Genomic DNA, 12107 nt, shown 5'->3' on the forward strand with positions numbered 1-12107 from the left:
GTGTACAATATCATGATACAGTGCTATGCTCATCACAAGTATAGCCATCACCATGCAACACTATTATGCTATCATTGACTATATTCCTTATGCTGTGCCTTTTATTCTTGTGACTTATTCATTCCATAACTGGAAGCCTGTATCTCCCACTCCCCTTCACATTGTGCCCATCTCCCACCCATCCTCAAAATGGCTGGGCCACAGGGTGAAAGTGAGAGGCTCAAGGAATGAATAGTTACTGTATCATGAGCAGGTAAGCAGTGGTGCTTTGTCCCAAGGGTCCTGGGGAGCCACTGAGGGTTTTAAGCAAGGGTATAACAGAGACTCAATCAGATGTACATTTTAGAAAATTGGAAGTGGGAGTATTTTAGAGAATGAAATGGAGGGAGACAAATCTAGAGGTAAGAGGGTCCAGTTAAGAGCCTGGTATCACAAGTCAAGGGAGAGATAATGAAAACATAACAAATAACTCACAGATTTTGTCAAGCATAGCTCCGAAATCTCTGTGTGGCAACTGGTTGTATGGTGTTGGCATTCAATAATACTTGGAACACTGTTAGGGAAGCGGGCCTGAAGGGAAGATAAGGAGTGTGATTTTGGATTGTTTTAGTTTTAGCTCCTTGTAGGACAGCCAAGCAGACACTGATATCCAGTTGGAAGTTGGACACTGAAGTCTAGAGCTCAAGAGAAAGAGATAGATATGTGGGAGCCATTAGTATATTAGCAGTGATAGAATCCATGAAAGAGGGTGAATAACCCCTAAAGAGTAGGTAAAATGAGAGGGGAAGAAGGCTGAGGAACCACAGACATTTATGTTGAAAAGGAAACCAAAAAGGTAACAAGAATTTCAGAGAGGTGGGAGAAGACTGATGAGAAAACGATACTATTGGATCAAGAGAAGAGCTGAGTGGACAGTAGTTACCAAATGCTTTCTCAGAGGATGTTTCCCAAATATTCATTTACTTCTATGGCTCTTTCTCCATGTTCCCACACTTTATTTCCCATGCCTTAAAGGGCAGCTCCATTTTGTTCCCTCAAACTCAACACAAACAAAGCAAATACTAATTTTTTTCTTAGCTCATCCTTTAACTGTTTTCCATCTTATTAGGATGACTTCCATTATTCCAGATTCACAGACTACAAATGTTGGAGTCATCTCTGTCTCTTCTTTTTTGGCTCCGGTAGCTCTTTCTACTCATGGTTCCCAGGATTTCATTCTTTCATGTATCTCTAGATTCTCCTCCCATCCCCAGCCCATTTACTCACTCTTCCCTTCATCACTACCTTCTACTTGAACATGTTCATTACCTAGATCACACCAACAGCCACCTTACTGTCTCTAGTCTCTACCTCTTTAATTTTCCAATCATTTTCAATTTATCCTTCTTAAAGGATTTTTCCAAAGCCTCTATGCAAACCACATAATTACTCTTTAAGAGTGTACCTCATCTCCTGTCCCTCCAACCAACATTCCTCAGCCTGATCAGAAGATATTTTAAAAAGTAAAATCCACTCTTCAGAAGACAAATATTGTGTTACTCTGGGAACAAGCTTTGTTTTGAGCACTAGAGCACATGTTTAGTTTGTCAAGAAGACTGCATTAAAAGAAACAAAACAGATGCAGAAATGTAGGTTGTCATGTGTTTCTTTAAAAAGATTTCTTATAAATGCACCTCAAATAATTGGTACCATGTGGTTTGGCCCTTCCTTGTGGTCTCACTTGTTTAGATATGTCACCCTTGTCTGGATGGAATCTGATTTTCTTTTGCCTATGTATGGAATCCATTGATTCCTGCAAACAGCAGTTTCCTAAAAGGCTAAAAAGGCTATTGAAAAGGACTACGTTATAGTTAGGTTCCAAAGACAATTTAGAAATGAAGCAAATCTGTTGACTGAAAGTGGCTCAGAAATCAGACATTTTCTTTCTTTTACAGCCACACTGAGAGCATCAGTTCAGAAGACAGCTTGGAATTATTTTTAGAGAATGATATGGACTATGATCTGGTAACAAGATTATCTTTTTTAATTTAAATATTGTGTTTGGTGACGAGAATAAGAGCTCATTTTTTTCTTTTAAATTTAAAATTTCCTAGGGGCGCCTGGGTGGCTCTGTTGTTAAGTGTCTACCTTCAGCTCAGGTCATGATCCAGGGCCCTGGGACTAAGCCCCACATCGAGCTCCCTGCTCAGTGGGAAGTCTGCTTCTCCCTCTCCCCCTGCTTGTGTTCTCTCTCTTCCTATGTCTCTCTATGTCAAATAAATAAATAAAATCTAAGATGGTGGAGGAGTAGCAGACTGAAATGACATCAGGTTGCAGGAGTTCAGCTAGATAGTTATCCAACCATTCCGAACACCTACAAACTCAACAGGAGATCTAAGAGAAGATAAGCAGCAATTCTAGGAACAGAAAATTGGCCACTTTCTGAAAGGTAGGATGTGTGGAGAAGTGAATCCTAGGCGATGGGAAGATAGACCGTGGGGGGCGGGGCCGGATCCTGGCAAGCAGCAGAGCAGTGGAGCACAAAATCCGAACTTTTAGAAGTCTGCTCCACTGAGGGACATTGCTCCAGAGGCTAAGTGGGGAAGGGGTAAGGGGAAGCGGTAAGCCCTCCCAGGACAGTGTAGTCTCAGGACCTGTGGGGTCACTGAAAGATCGGGGCTGTTGGAGTGTGGCAGAGCTCCCAGGAATTGGAGTGGGGAAGCTGACTACAGAGACAGAGCCCAGGAGTGAGTTCTCAGCTCGGAATTACCTTAAACCGTGATCTGTGGCACAGTTGGACCACTGTTCTTTAAGCAGGGACCCCACAAGTGGCAGATCTGGGGAGACTCACCTTCCTCCTCTGGAGACAGGAATCTGCTGGGTTTGGAGACTCCAAATGGGACTGTGCATCAGAGATAGAAACGCTCGATCACAGGCCGGGTGAACCCAGAGCAGAGCCGGAGACCAGGGAGATGGGAGTGACTGACCCCTTTTCTCTGAAGACACTGAGGAGTGGATTGGGAGGCTGCCATTTTCATTCCCGTTCTCCAGAGCTCTACAGAAAGCATTCAGGGAACAAAAGCTCCCAAGAGAGAACTCGAGCAGATTTCTTAGCCCGGCCCCTGGCAAGGGTGGTGCAATTCTGCCTCAGGCAAAGACATTTGAGAATCACTACAACAGGCCCCTCCCCCAGAAGATCAACAAGAACATCCAGCCAAGAACAAGCTCACTGATCAAGGAGAACAGCGGAACTCCAGCGCTACGGGAAAGCAATGCATGAAATTCAAGGCTTTCTCCCCATGATGCTTTAGTCTTGCAAAGTAAAATTAAATTTTTTAAATTTTATTTTTTTCTTTTTCTATTTTTAAAAATTTTTCCTCTTTCTCTTTTAATGTTTTTTAACTAGTTTATCTTAACAATACCTTTCTAAAAAAATCTTTTTAAACCTTCATTATTATAGTCACATTTTATCCTTCATTGTATTTAACCTTATTTTTTGTATACATATAGGGTTTTTCTTTTTCTAAAAAATTTTGGGATATAACTTCTTCTAATAGATCAAAATATACCCTAAATCTAGTACAGGCTTTGTTCTAGTCTCCAGCCTGAGCACATTCTCTCCCCCACTTTTTCTTCTTCTTTCTTTTTCCAACCAACTTATCTTATCAATTCTTTTTTTTAGAAAGTTTTTAAAATTTTCATCTTTACAGTCATATTCCATCCCTTCATTATGTTTACTCTTATTTTTGTATATATATAAGGTTTTCTTTCTTTAAAATTTTGGGAGGTAGTTTCTTCTAAGAGACCAAAATACTCCTAAAATACTCCTAAAAATACTCCAAAAAACTCCTAAAGTGGGTGGCTCTGTTCTATTCACCAGTCTAATATATATATATATATTTTTTTTTTTTTTTCTTTTCTTTTTACCCCCTTTCTTCTCCCCTCAGTTTGGGGTCTCTTCTGATTTGGTTAGCGTACATTTTTCTGGGATCTTTGCCACCCTTTTAGTATTTTATTCTCTCATACATATATTCTTATCTGGATAAAATGACAAGGCAGGAAAAACTCACCGAAAAAAAGAACAAGAGGCAGTACTGATGGCTATGGACCTAATCAGTACAGACATTGATAATATGTCAGATCTAGAGTTCAGATTGATTCTCAAGGTGCTAGCTGGGCTCGAGAAAGGCATGGAATATATAAGAGAAACCCTGCCTGGAGAAATAAAACCCCTTTCTGGAGAAATAAAAGAACTAAAATCTAACCAAGCTGAAATAAAAAAGGTATTAATGAGGCACAGTCAAGAATGGAGGCTCTTATTGCTAGGATAAATGAGGCAGAAGAGAGAATTAGTGATATAGAAGACGAAATGATGGGGCAATAAAGGAGCTGAGCAAAAGAGAGACAAACAAATACTAGAACAAAAGGAGAGAATTCAAGAGATAAGTGATACCATAAGACAAAACAATATTAGAATAATTGGGGTTCCAGAAGAAGAAGAAAGAGAAAGAGGGGCAGAAGGTATACTGGAACAAATTATAATAGAGAAATTCCTTAATATGGCAAAGGGAACAAGCATCAAAATCCAAGAGGGACAGAGAACCCCCCCTCAAAATCAATAAAAACGGGTCCACACCCCATCATCTTAGTGACAAAGAGAAAATCCTGAAAACAGCTCAGGACAAGAAGTCTGTAACATACAATGGTAAAAATATTAGACTGGCAGCGGACTTATCCACAGAGACCTGGCAGGCCAGAAAGAACTGGCATGATATATTCAGAGCACTAAAGGAATAAAATATGCAGCCAAGAATACTATATCCAGCTAGGCTATTATTGAAAATAGAATGAGAGATAAAAAGCCTCCAGGACAAACAAAAACTAAAAGAATTTGCAAACACCAAACCAGCCCTACAGAAAATATTGAAAGTGGTCCTCTAGGCAAAGAGAGAGCCTAAAAGTAGCCCAGAAAGGAACAGAGACAATATACAGTAACAGTCACCTTACAGGCAATACAATGGCACTAAATTCATCTCTTTCAATAGTTACCCTGAATGTAAATGGGCTAAGTGTACCAAACAAATGACAGAGGGTATCAGAATGGATAAAAAACAAAACCCATCCATATGCTGTCTACAAGAAACTCATTTTAGACCCAAAGACACCTCCAGATTTAAAGTGAGGGGGTGGAAAACTATTTACCATGCTAATGGACATCAAAAGAAAGCTGGGCGGGCAATCCTTACATCAGATAAATTAGATTTTAAGCCAAAGACTATTATAAGAGATGAGGAAGGACTCAAGGATCAAGACTCAAAGGGTCTGTCCAACAAGATCTAACAATTTTAAGTATCTATGCCCCTAACATGCGAGCAGCCAACTATATAAACCAATTAATAACAAAATCAAAGAAACACATCGACAATAACATAATAATAGTAGGGGACTTTAACACCCCCCGCTCACTGAAATGGACAGATCATCCAAGCAAAAATCAACAAGGAAATAAAGGCCTTAAATGACACACTGGAACAGATGGACATCACAGATATATCCAGAACATTCCATCCCAAAGCAACAGAATACACATTCTTCTCTAGTGCACATGGAACATTCTCCAGAATAGATCACATCCTGGGTTACAAAGCAGGTCTCAACCAGTACCAAAAGATTGGGATCATTCCCTGAATATTTTCAGACCACAATGCTCTGAAGCTAGAACTCAATCACAAGAGGAAAGTTGGAAAGAACTCAAATACATGGAGGCTAAAGAGCATCCTACTAAAGAATGAATGGGTCAACCAGGAAATTAAAGAAGAATTGAAAAAATTCATGGAAATAAATGATAATGAAAACACAACTGTTCAAAATCTGTGGGACACAGCAAAGGTGGTCCTGAGAGGAAAGTATATAGCCATACAAGCCTTTTGCAAGAAACAAGAAAGTACGATGCAACAGTACATTAAAAGGATTATTCACCACAACCAAGTGGGATTTATTCCTGGGCTGCAAGGTTGTTTCAACATCTGCAAATCAATCAATGTGATACAATACATTAATAAAAGAACAAAAAGAACCATATGGGGATGCCTGGGTGGCTCAGTTGGTTAAGCAGCTGCCTTCAGCTCAGGTCATGATCCCAGCGTCCTGGGATCGAGTCCCACATCGGGCTCCTTGCTTGGCAGGGAGCCTGCTTCTCCCTCTGCCTCTGCCTGCCACTCTGCCTGTGCTCTCTCTAGCTCCTCTCTCTCTGACAAATAAATAAATAAAATCTTAAAAAAAAAAAAAAGAACCATATGATACTCTCAATAGATGCTGAAAAAGCATTTGACAAAGTACAGCATCCTTTCTTGATCAAAACTCTTAAAAGTGTAGGGATAGAGGGTACATTCCTCAGTATCATTAAAGCCATCTATGAAAAACCCACAGTGAATATCATTCTCGATGGGGAAAAACAGAGCTTTTCTGCTAAGATCAGGAACATGGCAGGGATGTCCACTATCACCACTGCTATTCAACACAGTATTAGATGTCCTAGCCTCAGCAATCACACAACAAAAAGAAATTACAGGCATCTGAATCAGCAAAGAAGTCAAACTTTCACTCTTTGCAGATGATATGATACTTTATGTGGAAAACCCAAAAGACTCCACTCCAAAACTGCTAGAACTCATACAGGAATTCAGTAAAGTGTCAGGATATAAAATCAATGCACAGAAATCAGTTGCATTTCTATACACCAACAGCAAGACAGAAGAAAGAGATATTAAGGAGACAACCCCACTTACAATTGCACCCCAAACCATAAGATACCTAGGAATAAACCTAACCAAAGAGGCAAAGAATCTGTACTCAGAAAACTATAGAGTACTCATGAAAGAAATTGAGGAAGACACAAAGAAATGGAAAAGCTTTCCATGTTCATGGATTGGAAGAACAATAACTGTGAAAATGTCTATGCTACCTAAAGCAATCTATACATTTAATGCAATCCCTGTCAAAATACCATCAATTTTTTTTCAAAGAAATGGGACAAATAATCCTAAAATTTATATGGAGCCAGAAAAGACCCCAAATAGCCAGAGGAATGTTGAAAAAGAAAGCCAAAGTTGGTGGCATCACAATCCAGACTTTAAAGCTCTATTACAAAGCTGTCATCATCAAGACAGTATGGTACTGGCACAAAAACAGACACACAGATCAGTTGAACAGAATAGAGAGCCCAGAAATAGACCCTCAACTCTATGGTCAACTAATCTTCGACAAAGCAGGAAAGAATGTCCAATGGAAAAAAGACAGTCTCTTCAACAAATAGTGTTGGGAAAATTGGACAGCCACATGCAGAAAAATGAAATCAGACCATTTCCTTACACCACACACAAAAATAGACTCAAAATGGATGAAAGACTTCAATGTGGGACAGGAATCCATCAAAATCCTTGAGGAGAACACAGGCAGCAACCTCCCTGACCTCAGGCACAGCAACTTCTTCCTAGAATCATCGCCAAAGGTAAGGGAAGCAAGGGCAAAAATGAACTACTGGAACCTCATCAAGATCAAAAGCTTTTGCACACCAAGGAAACAGTCACAAAACCAAAAGACAACTGACAGAATAGGAGAAGATATTCACAAACGACATATCAGATAAAGGGCTAGTATCCAAAATCTATAAAGAACTTGTCAAACTCAACACCCAAAGAACAAATAATCCAGTCAAGAAATGGGCAGAGGACATGAACAGACATTTCTGCAAAGGAGACATCCAGATGGCCAACAGACATATGAAAAAATGCTCAACATCACTTGGCATCAGGGAAATACAAATTAAAACCACAATGAGATACCACCTCACACCAGTCAGAATGGCTAAAACTAACAAGTCAGGAAATGACAGATGTTGGAGAGGATGCAGAGAGAGGGGAACCCTCTTACACTGTTGGTGGGAATGTAAGCTGGTGCAGCCACTCTGGAAAACAGTATGGAGGCTCCTCAAAAAGTTGAAAACAGAGCTACCCTATGACCCAGCAATCGCACTACTGGGTATTTACCCTAAAGATACAAATGTAATGATCCAAAGGAGCACGGGCACCCGAATGTTTATAGCAGCAATGTCTGCAATAGCCAAACTATGGAGAGAACCTAGATGTCCATCAACAGATGAATGGATAAAGAAGATGTGATACACACACACACACACACACACACACACACACACACACACACACAATGGAATGCTACGCAGCCATCAAAAGAAATGAAATCTTGCCATTTGCAAGGACATAGATGAAACTAGAGGGTATTATGCTGAGCAAAATAAGTCAAGACAATAAGTCTTTCAAGAGAAAGACAATTATTATAGGATCTCCCTGATATGAGGAATTTAAGAGGCAGAGTGGGGGGTTTAGGGGGTAGGGAAGGAAAAAATGAAGCAAGATGGGATCAGGAAAGAGACAAACCATAAGAGTCTCTTAATCTCACAAAACAAATTGAGGGCTGCTGGGGGGAGGGGTTGGTATGGAGATGGTGGTTGGGTTATGGACATTGGGGAGGGTATGTGAAATGGTGAGTGCTGTGAAGTGTGTAAGCCCGATGATTCACAGACCCGTACCCCTGGTGCAAATAATACATTATATGTTAATAAAAATAATTAATAAAAGAAATGAAAACTAAATAAAATATTTTTTAAAAATTAAAATTTCCTATTCCAAATATTCCACAACTTTCCAGAAGGGAAGATTTTGACGCTGTTTCCCAGTTGCATCTATAGTTCATCTTTGTCATCATCTAATGAAAAATGTTTATAAGAAGTAATAATTTAGGAGATATATATATTCTCTACAGTCTTCCTGCAGAGCATAAAATAGTCACTTTCTGACTGCTTATCATTTTAATGGAGCTTGAGATATGCTGTGTAGCTGTACTGTAAGACTTCCACAAAACAGCCCTTTATTTTACAAGACTGACTTTGAGCTAACCCCATCCTGAATATAACCACAGGAACTCACAAGAAACAAAAAACGCTTCAAAACGCCATCCCTTATTACATGTAACACATCTTATACAAGTGATCTTTTTTCAAAATTGCGGTTAAAAAAAAAAGTAACAGAATTTATCGTCCTAACCATTTTTATATTTAAATGTATAGTGTTAACTATATGCACATTTTTGTGCAACAGATCTCTAGAACTTTTTTATCTTGCAAAACAGAGACCTGTACCCACTGAACCTCTCTATTCTTCCTCCCTGTAGCCCAGGCAACCACGGTTCTACTTTCTAAGAGTTTGATTACTTTAGATACCTCATAAAAGTGGAATCATGCAGTTTTGTCTCTCTGTAACTTGGCTTTTTTCACAGAACCTGATGTCCTCCAGATTCACCCATGTGGTAGCGTGTGCCAGGATTTCCTTGTTTTTTAAGGTTGAATAATATCCCATTGTATGGTAATACTGTGTTTTCTTTATCCATTCATCCATTAATGGACCTTTAGGTTGCTTCCACCTCTTTGCTATAGTAAATATGATGAACATGGCGTGAAATACCCACGCCATCATTTTAAAAATTAAATTTACTTAAAGTAATACATATATTTATTAAGTTTTGGGAAAATATAAAATAAAATGGAGGGAGAAAATGACCTTCACTTAGCCTCCTTTTTCTTTCTTTTATTCCCTTTCCTGCCTTTCCCTTGACCCATTTTCCCTTTCTTCCTGCCTTGGCCTCCTCTTCTCCATCTCTTCTTTCTGTTTTCCTTATCTTCCTTTTTTCCTTCTATATTACCTTGCATCTCCCCCAGCACCCTAAATGTCCTCTTCCTGAAGTCCAGCTGTCATGGAGATAGGCTCTTTTGCCATTCTCTGCCTACCTCCCTCATAATCAGAATGGCATTCCTTTTCCTCACTGTATTTTTCTAGATAAGTATAAGTAGCATATTTTTAAGTGAATTATATTCATTACTGACTGATTAGGAGCCGGAGCTTTACTTCAAAGAACCAGAAGAGTTACTTCAAGTCCTCACAGAGCTGGAAGAGCAGAATCTAACTTTGGTACAATATTCCCAAGATGTAGATGAAAATCTTGAAGATGTAAATAAAAGAGAAAAACTTATACAGGATAAAATGTAAGTTATTAAGAACAAGTAGATTTATTCCATTAAGCATTTTCTAACCAGAGACAGATTCCATCTTATTCCTAAGTGAACCTTCCTCAGAGTCTCTCTGGATTTAGGGTGGGATTTTTATTAATAGTAATTTATATTATAGGGTGTAAAATGTAGAAGTTATATTTACACAGAATAGACTTTCATTTTAGTCTCTACTTCCTTTCACTTGTCAAAATATTTTCCTAACTACCAATAATAAAAGGTAGTTTGAAAGATTTTTATAAAGAATTAACAGGTACTGTCTTAATTTTTTTCTTATTGAAATAGAGTTGACACATGTGTTACATTAGTTTCAGGCATACAGCACAGTGACCCCACAACTCATTAGGTTTTGTTTGGGGCAGTTTTCACTCTCCATCCAACGAATCAAATCAGGCTTTGGATGATAATGCTAACCCATGCATTTTCCCTGGTCTGACTCTCAACAAAGTTATGTGCCTCAAATACTGTAGCATTTTATAATGTACATATGTAGATAGAGCTGGCCTCTCATAAAAGGGATTTCTGTCGGGGGAAGGAGGCTGGATTTGATGACTCACAAAACACCTTCCGTAAAATTTCATATAATTGGAAGTAATATTGGAAGCTACTGGCCAATAGCTTCAAATTGCAGAGACTAAATGCATTTATCTACCCATTATAAAAATGTATAAAGCCTTTTTAGGAAGTTTTCTGGGGCAAAAGATGGCAGTCTTTTCAAACAGTAGGTGAAACTACACTGAACTTTGGAACAAATTAACTTACTCAAAAGTTAAGACCCTACAAATCATGATTTTATAGCCACCCCATTACCACTAGTGTATCCTTTTCACCCGTGTCTCCTCTCTCCCAATCCTTACCACATATGGTGCTCTCGCCCTGACATATGTGAGTTTTGGGGACGATGTGGGTAGGTTGGGCAGGAAAAGGGGATCTAAGAACAGAATCTATCTCTAGATCACATCACAACTTGGCTTCCTGAGACATCATCTCTGCCGTTATTTGGAGGGTTTCAGGGGAACCACAGGAAGAAAATGCTTCCTGGTGGAAGTTAAAAGCAGCATATATGCATTTACTATTCTCATTTTACCTGAAAAGTTGCATGTAATTTGATGAAGTCTTAGACTATGAACTTGTATTTGGCTTGCTAGACATAGGATGTTGATACATGATATGGAAAGTGTTGAAAGTCCTGACTGATGATTTATTTCTAAACCAGAAATTACAGACAAGGGTCTCTTTCTTCTTTTGCCATAGAAATAGCAACATAGAGTTTCTTCTGAAGCACAAGGAAATGCTTAAGGCTAGCTGTGAGAGAGAAGAGGAAAAAGCAGCAGAACTGGAATTAAGGTCCAGGCTATTTAGTTTTGGAGAATTTCAGTCAGACACTCAGGTAATCCTTCTTTGCCTAGGTAATTTTATTTTGGCTCATATTAATAATAATGTGCATTCCCTGTCCACTAAGCATTGGAGTGGGGAGTTAAAGCACACCACAAATCCTAGGCTGATGACAGAGGCAGAAAACCAGCTTGGGATTATCGTGCCAGTATGCAATGATCAATTTACAGAGTAGAAAGCATTCAAAATGGCAATGGGACTCTCTTAAAATGTTGCTCTAATTATTACAAGGTCTGATACTGACCTTCCCCCCCGCCCCATAGATACATTTCTTTTAGTCAGAGTGTATATACATGAAGTAGTTCATTGCTTATGACCATTTTGATAGTAATTTGAAGAGCAAATAATTAATAGGGAAGCACTGAATCAAAACTGAATGGAGTATCTGCCCAGCACTGAGCCTCTAACAGATTTTGGCTTCTCTTGCATATGTAGATCCATTATTGGAGCCCCTGTGACGCACATTTATGTACTATTTACCTGCACATCTCTCCCAACTGGGTGCAAATCCCTTCAGGGCAGGGATTGTATGAGCCTTCCTAGTTAGATATGTTAAGTGTCCCTATAAAGTAGGTGCTCAATAAATGTTTGT

The 12107-nt window shown here is 39.1% G+C and overlaps 1 protein-coding gene across 1 annotated transcript in view; it reads left to right on the top strand.

Annotated features, from left to right (window-relative positions):
- Positions 1–12107, top strand: part of LOC111142105 (coiled-coil domain containing 38) — a 41442-nt gene that overhangs the window by 19745 nt on the left and 9590 nt on the right. Inside the window, exons 10-12 of the mRNA XM_022495061.1 lie at positions 1935–2004; positions 9945–10096; positions 11375–11510. Of these exons, the coding sequence (XP_022350769.1) occupies positions 1935–2004; positions 9945–10096; positions 11375–11510 (358 nt within the window). The remainder of the gene's footprint in view (positions 1–1934; positions 2005–9944; positions 10097–11374; positions 11511–12107) is intronic.

This window comes from Enhydra lutris, unplaced genomic scaffold, assembly GCF_002288905.1.
Source record: "Enhydra lutris kenyoni isolate GAN:26980312 unplaced genomic scaffold, ASM228890v2 scaffoldscaffold7, whole genome shotgun sequence".
NCBI lineage: Eukaryota > Metazoa > Chordata > Mammalia > Carnivora > Mustelidae > Enhydra > Enhydra lutris.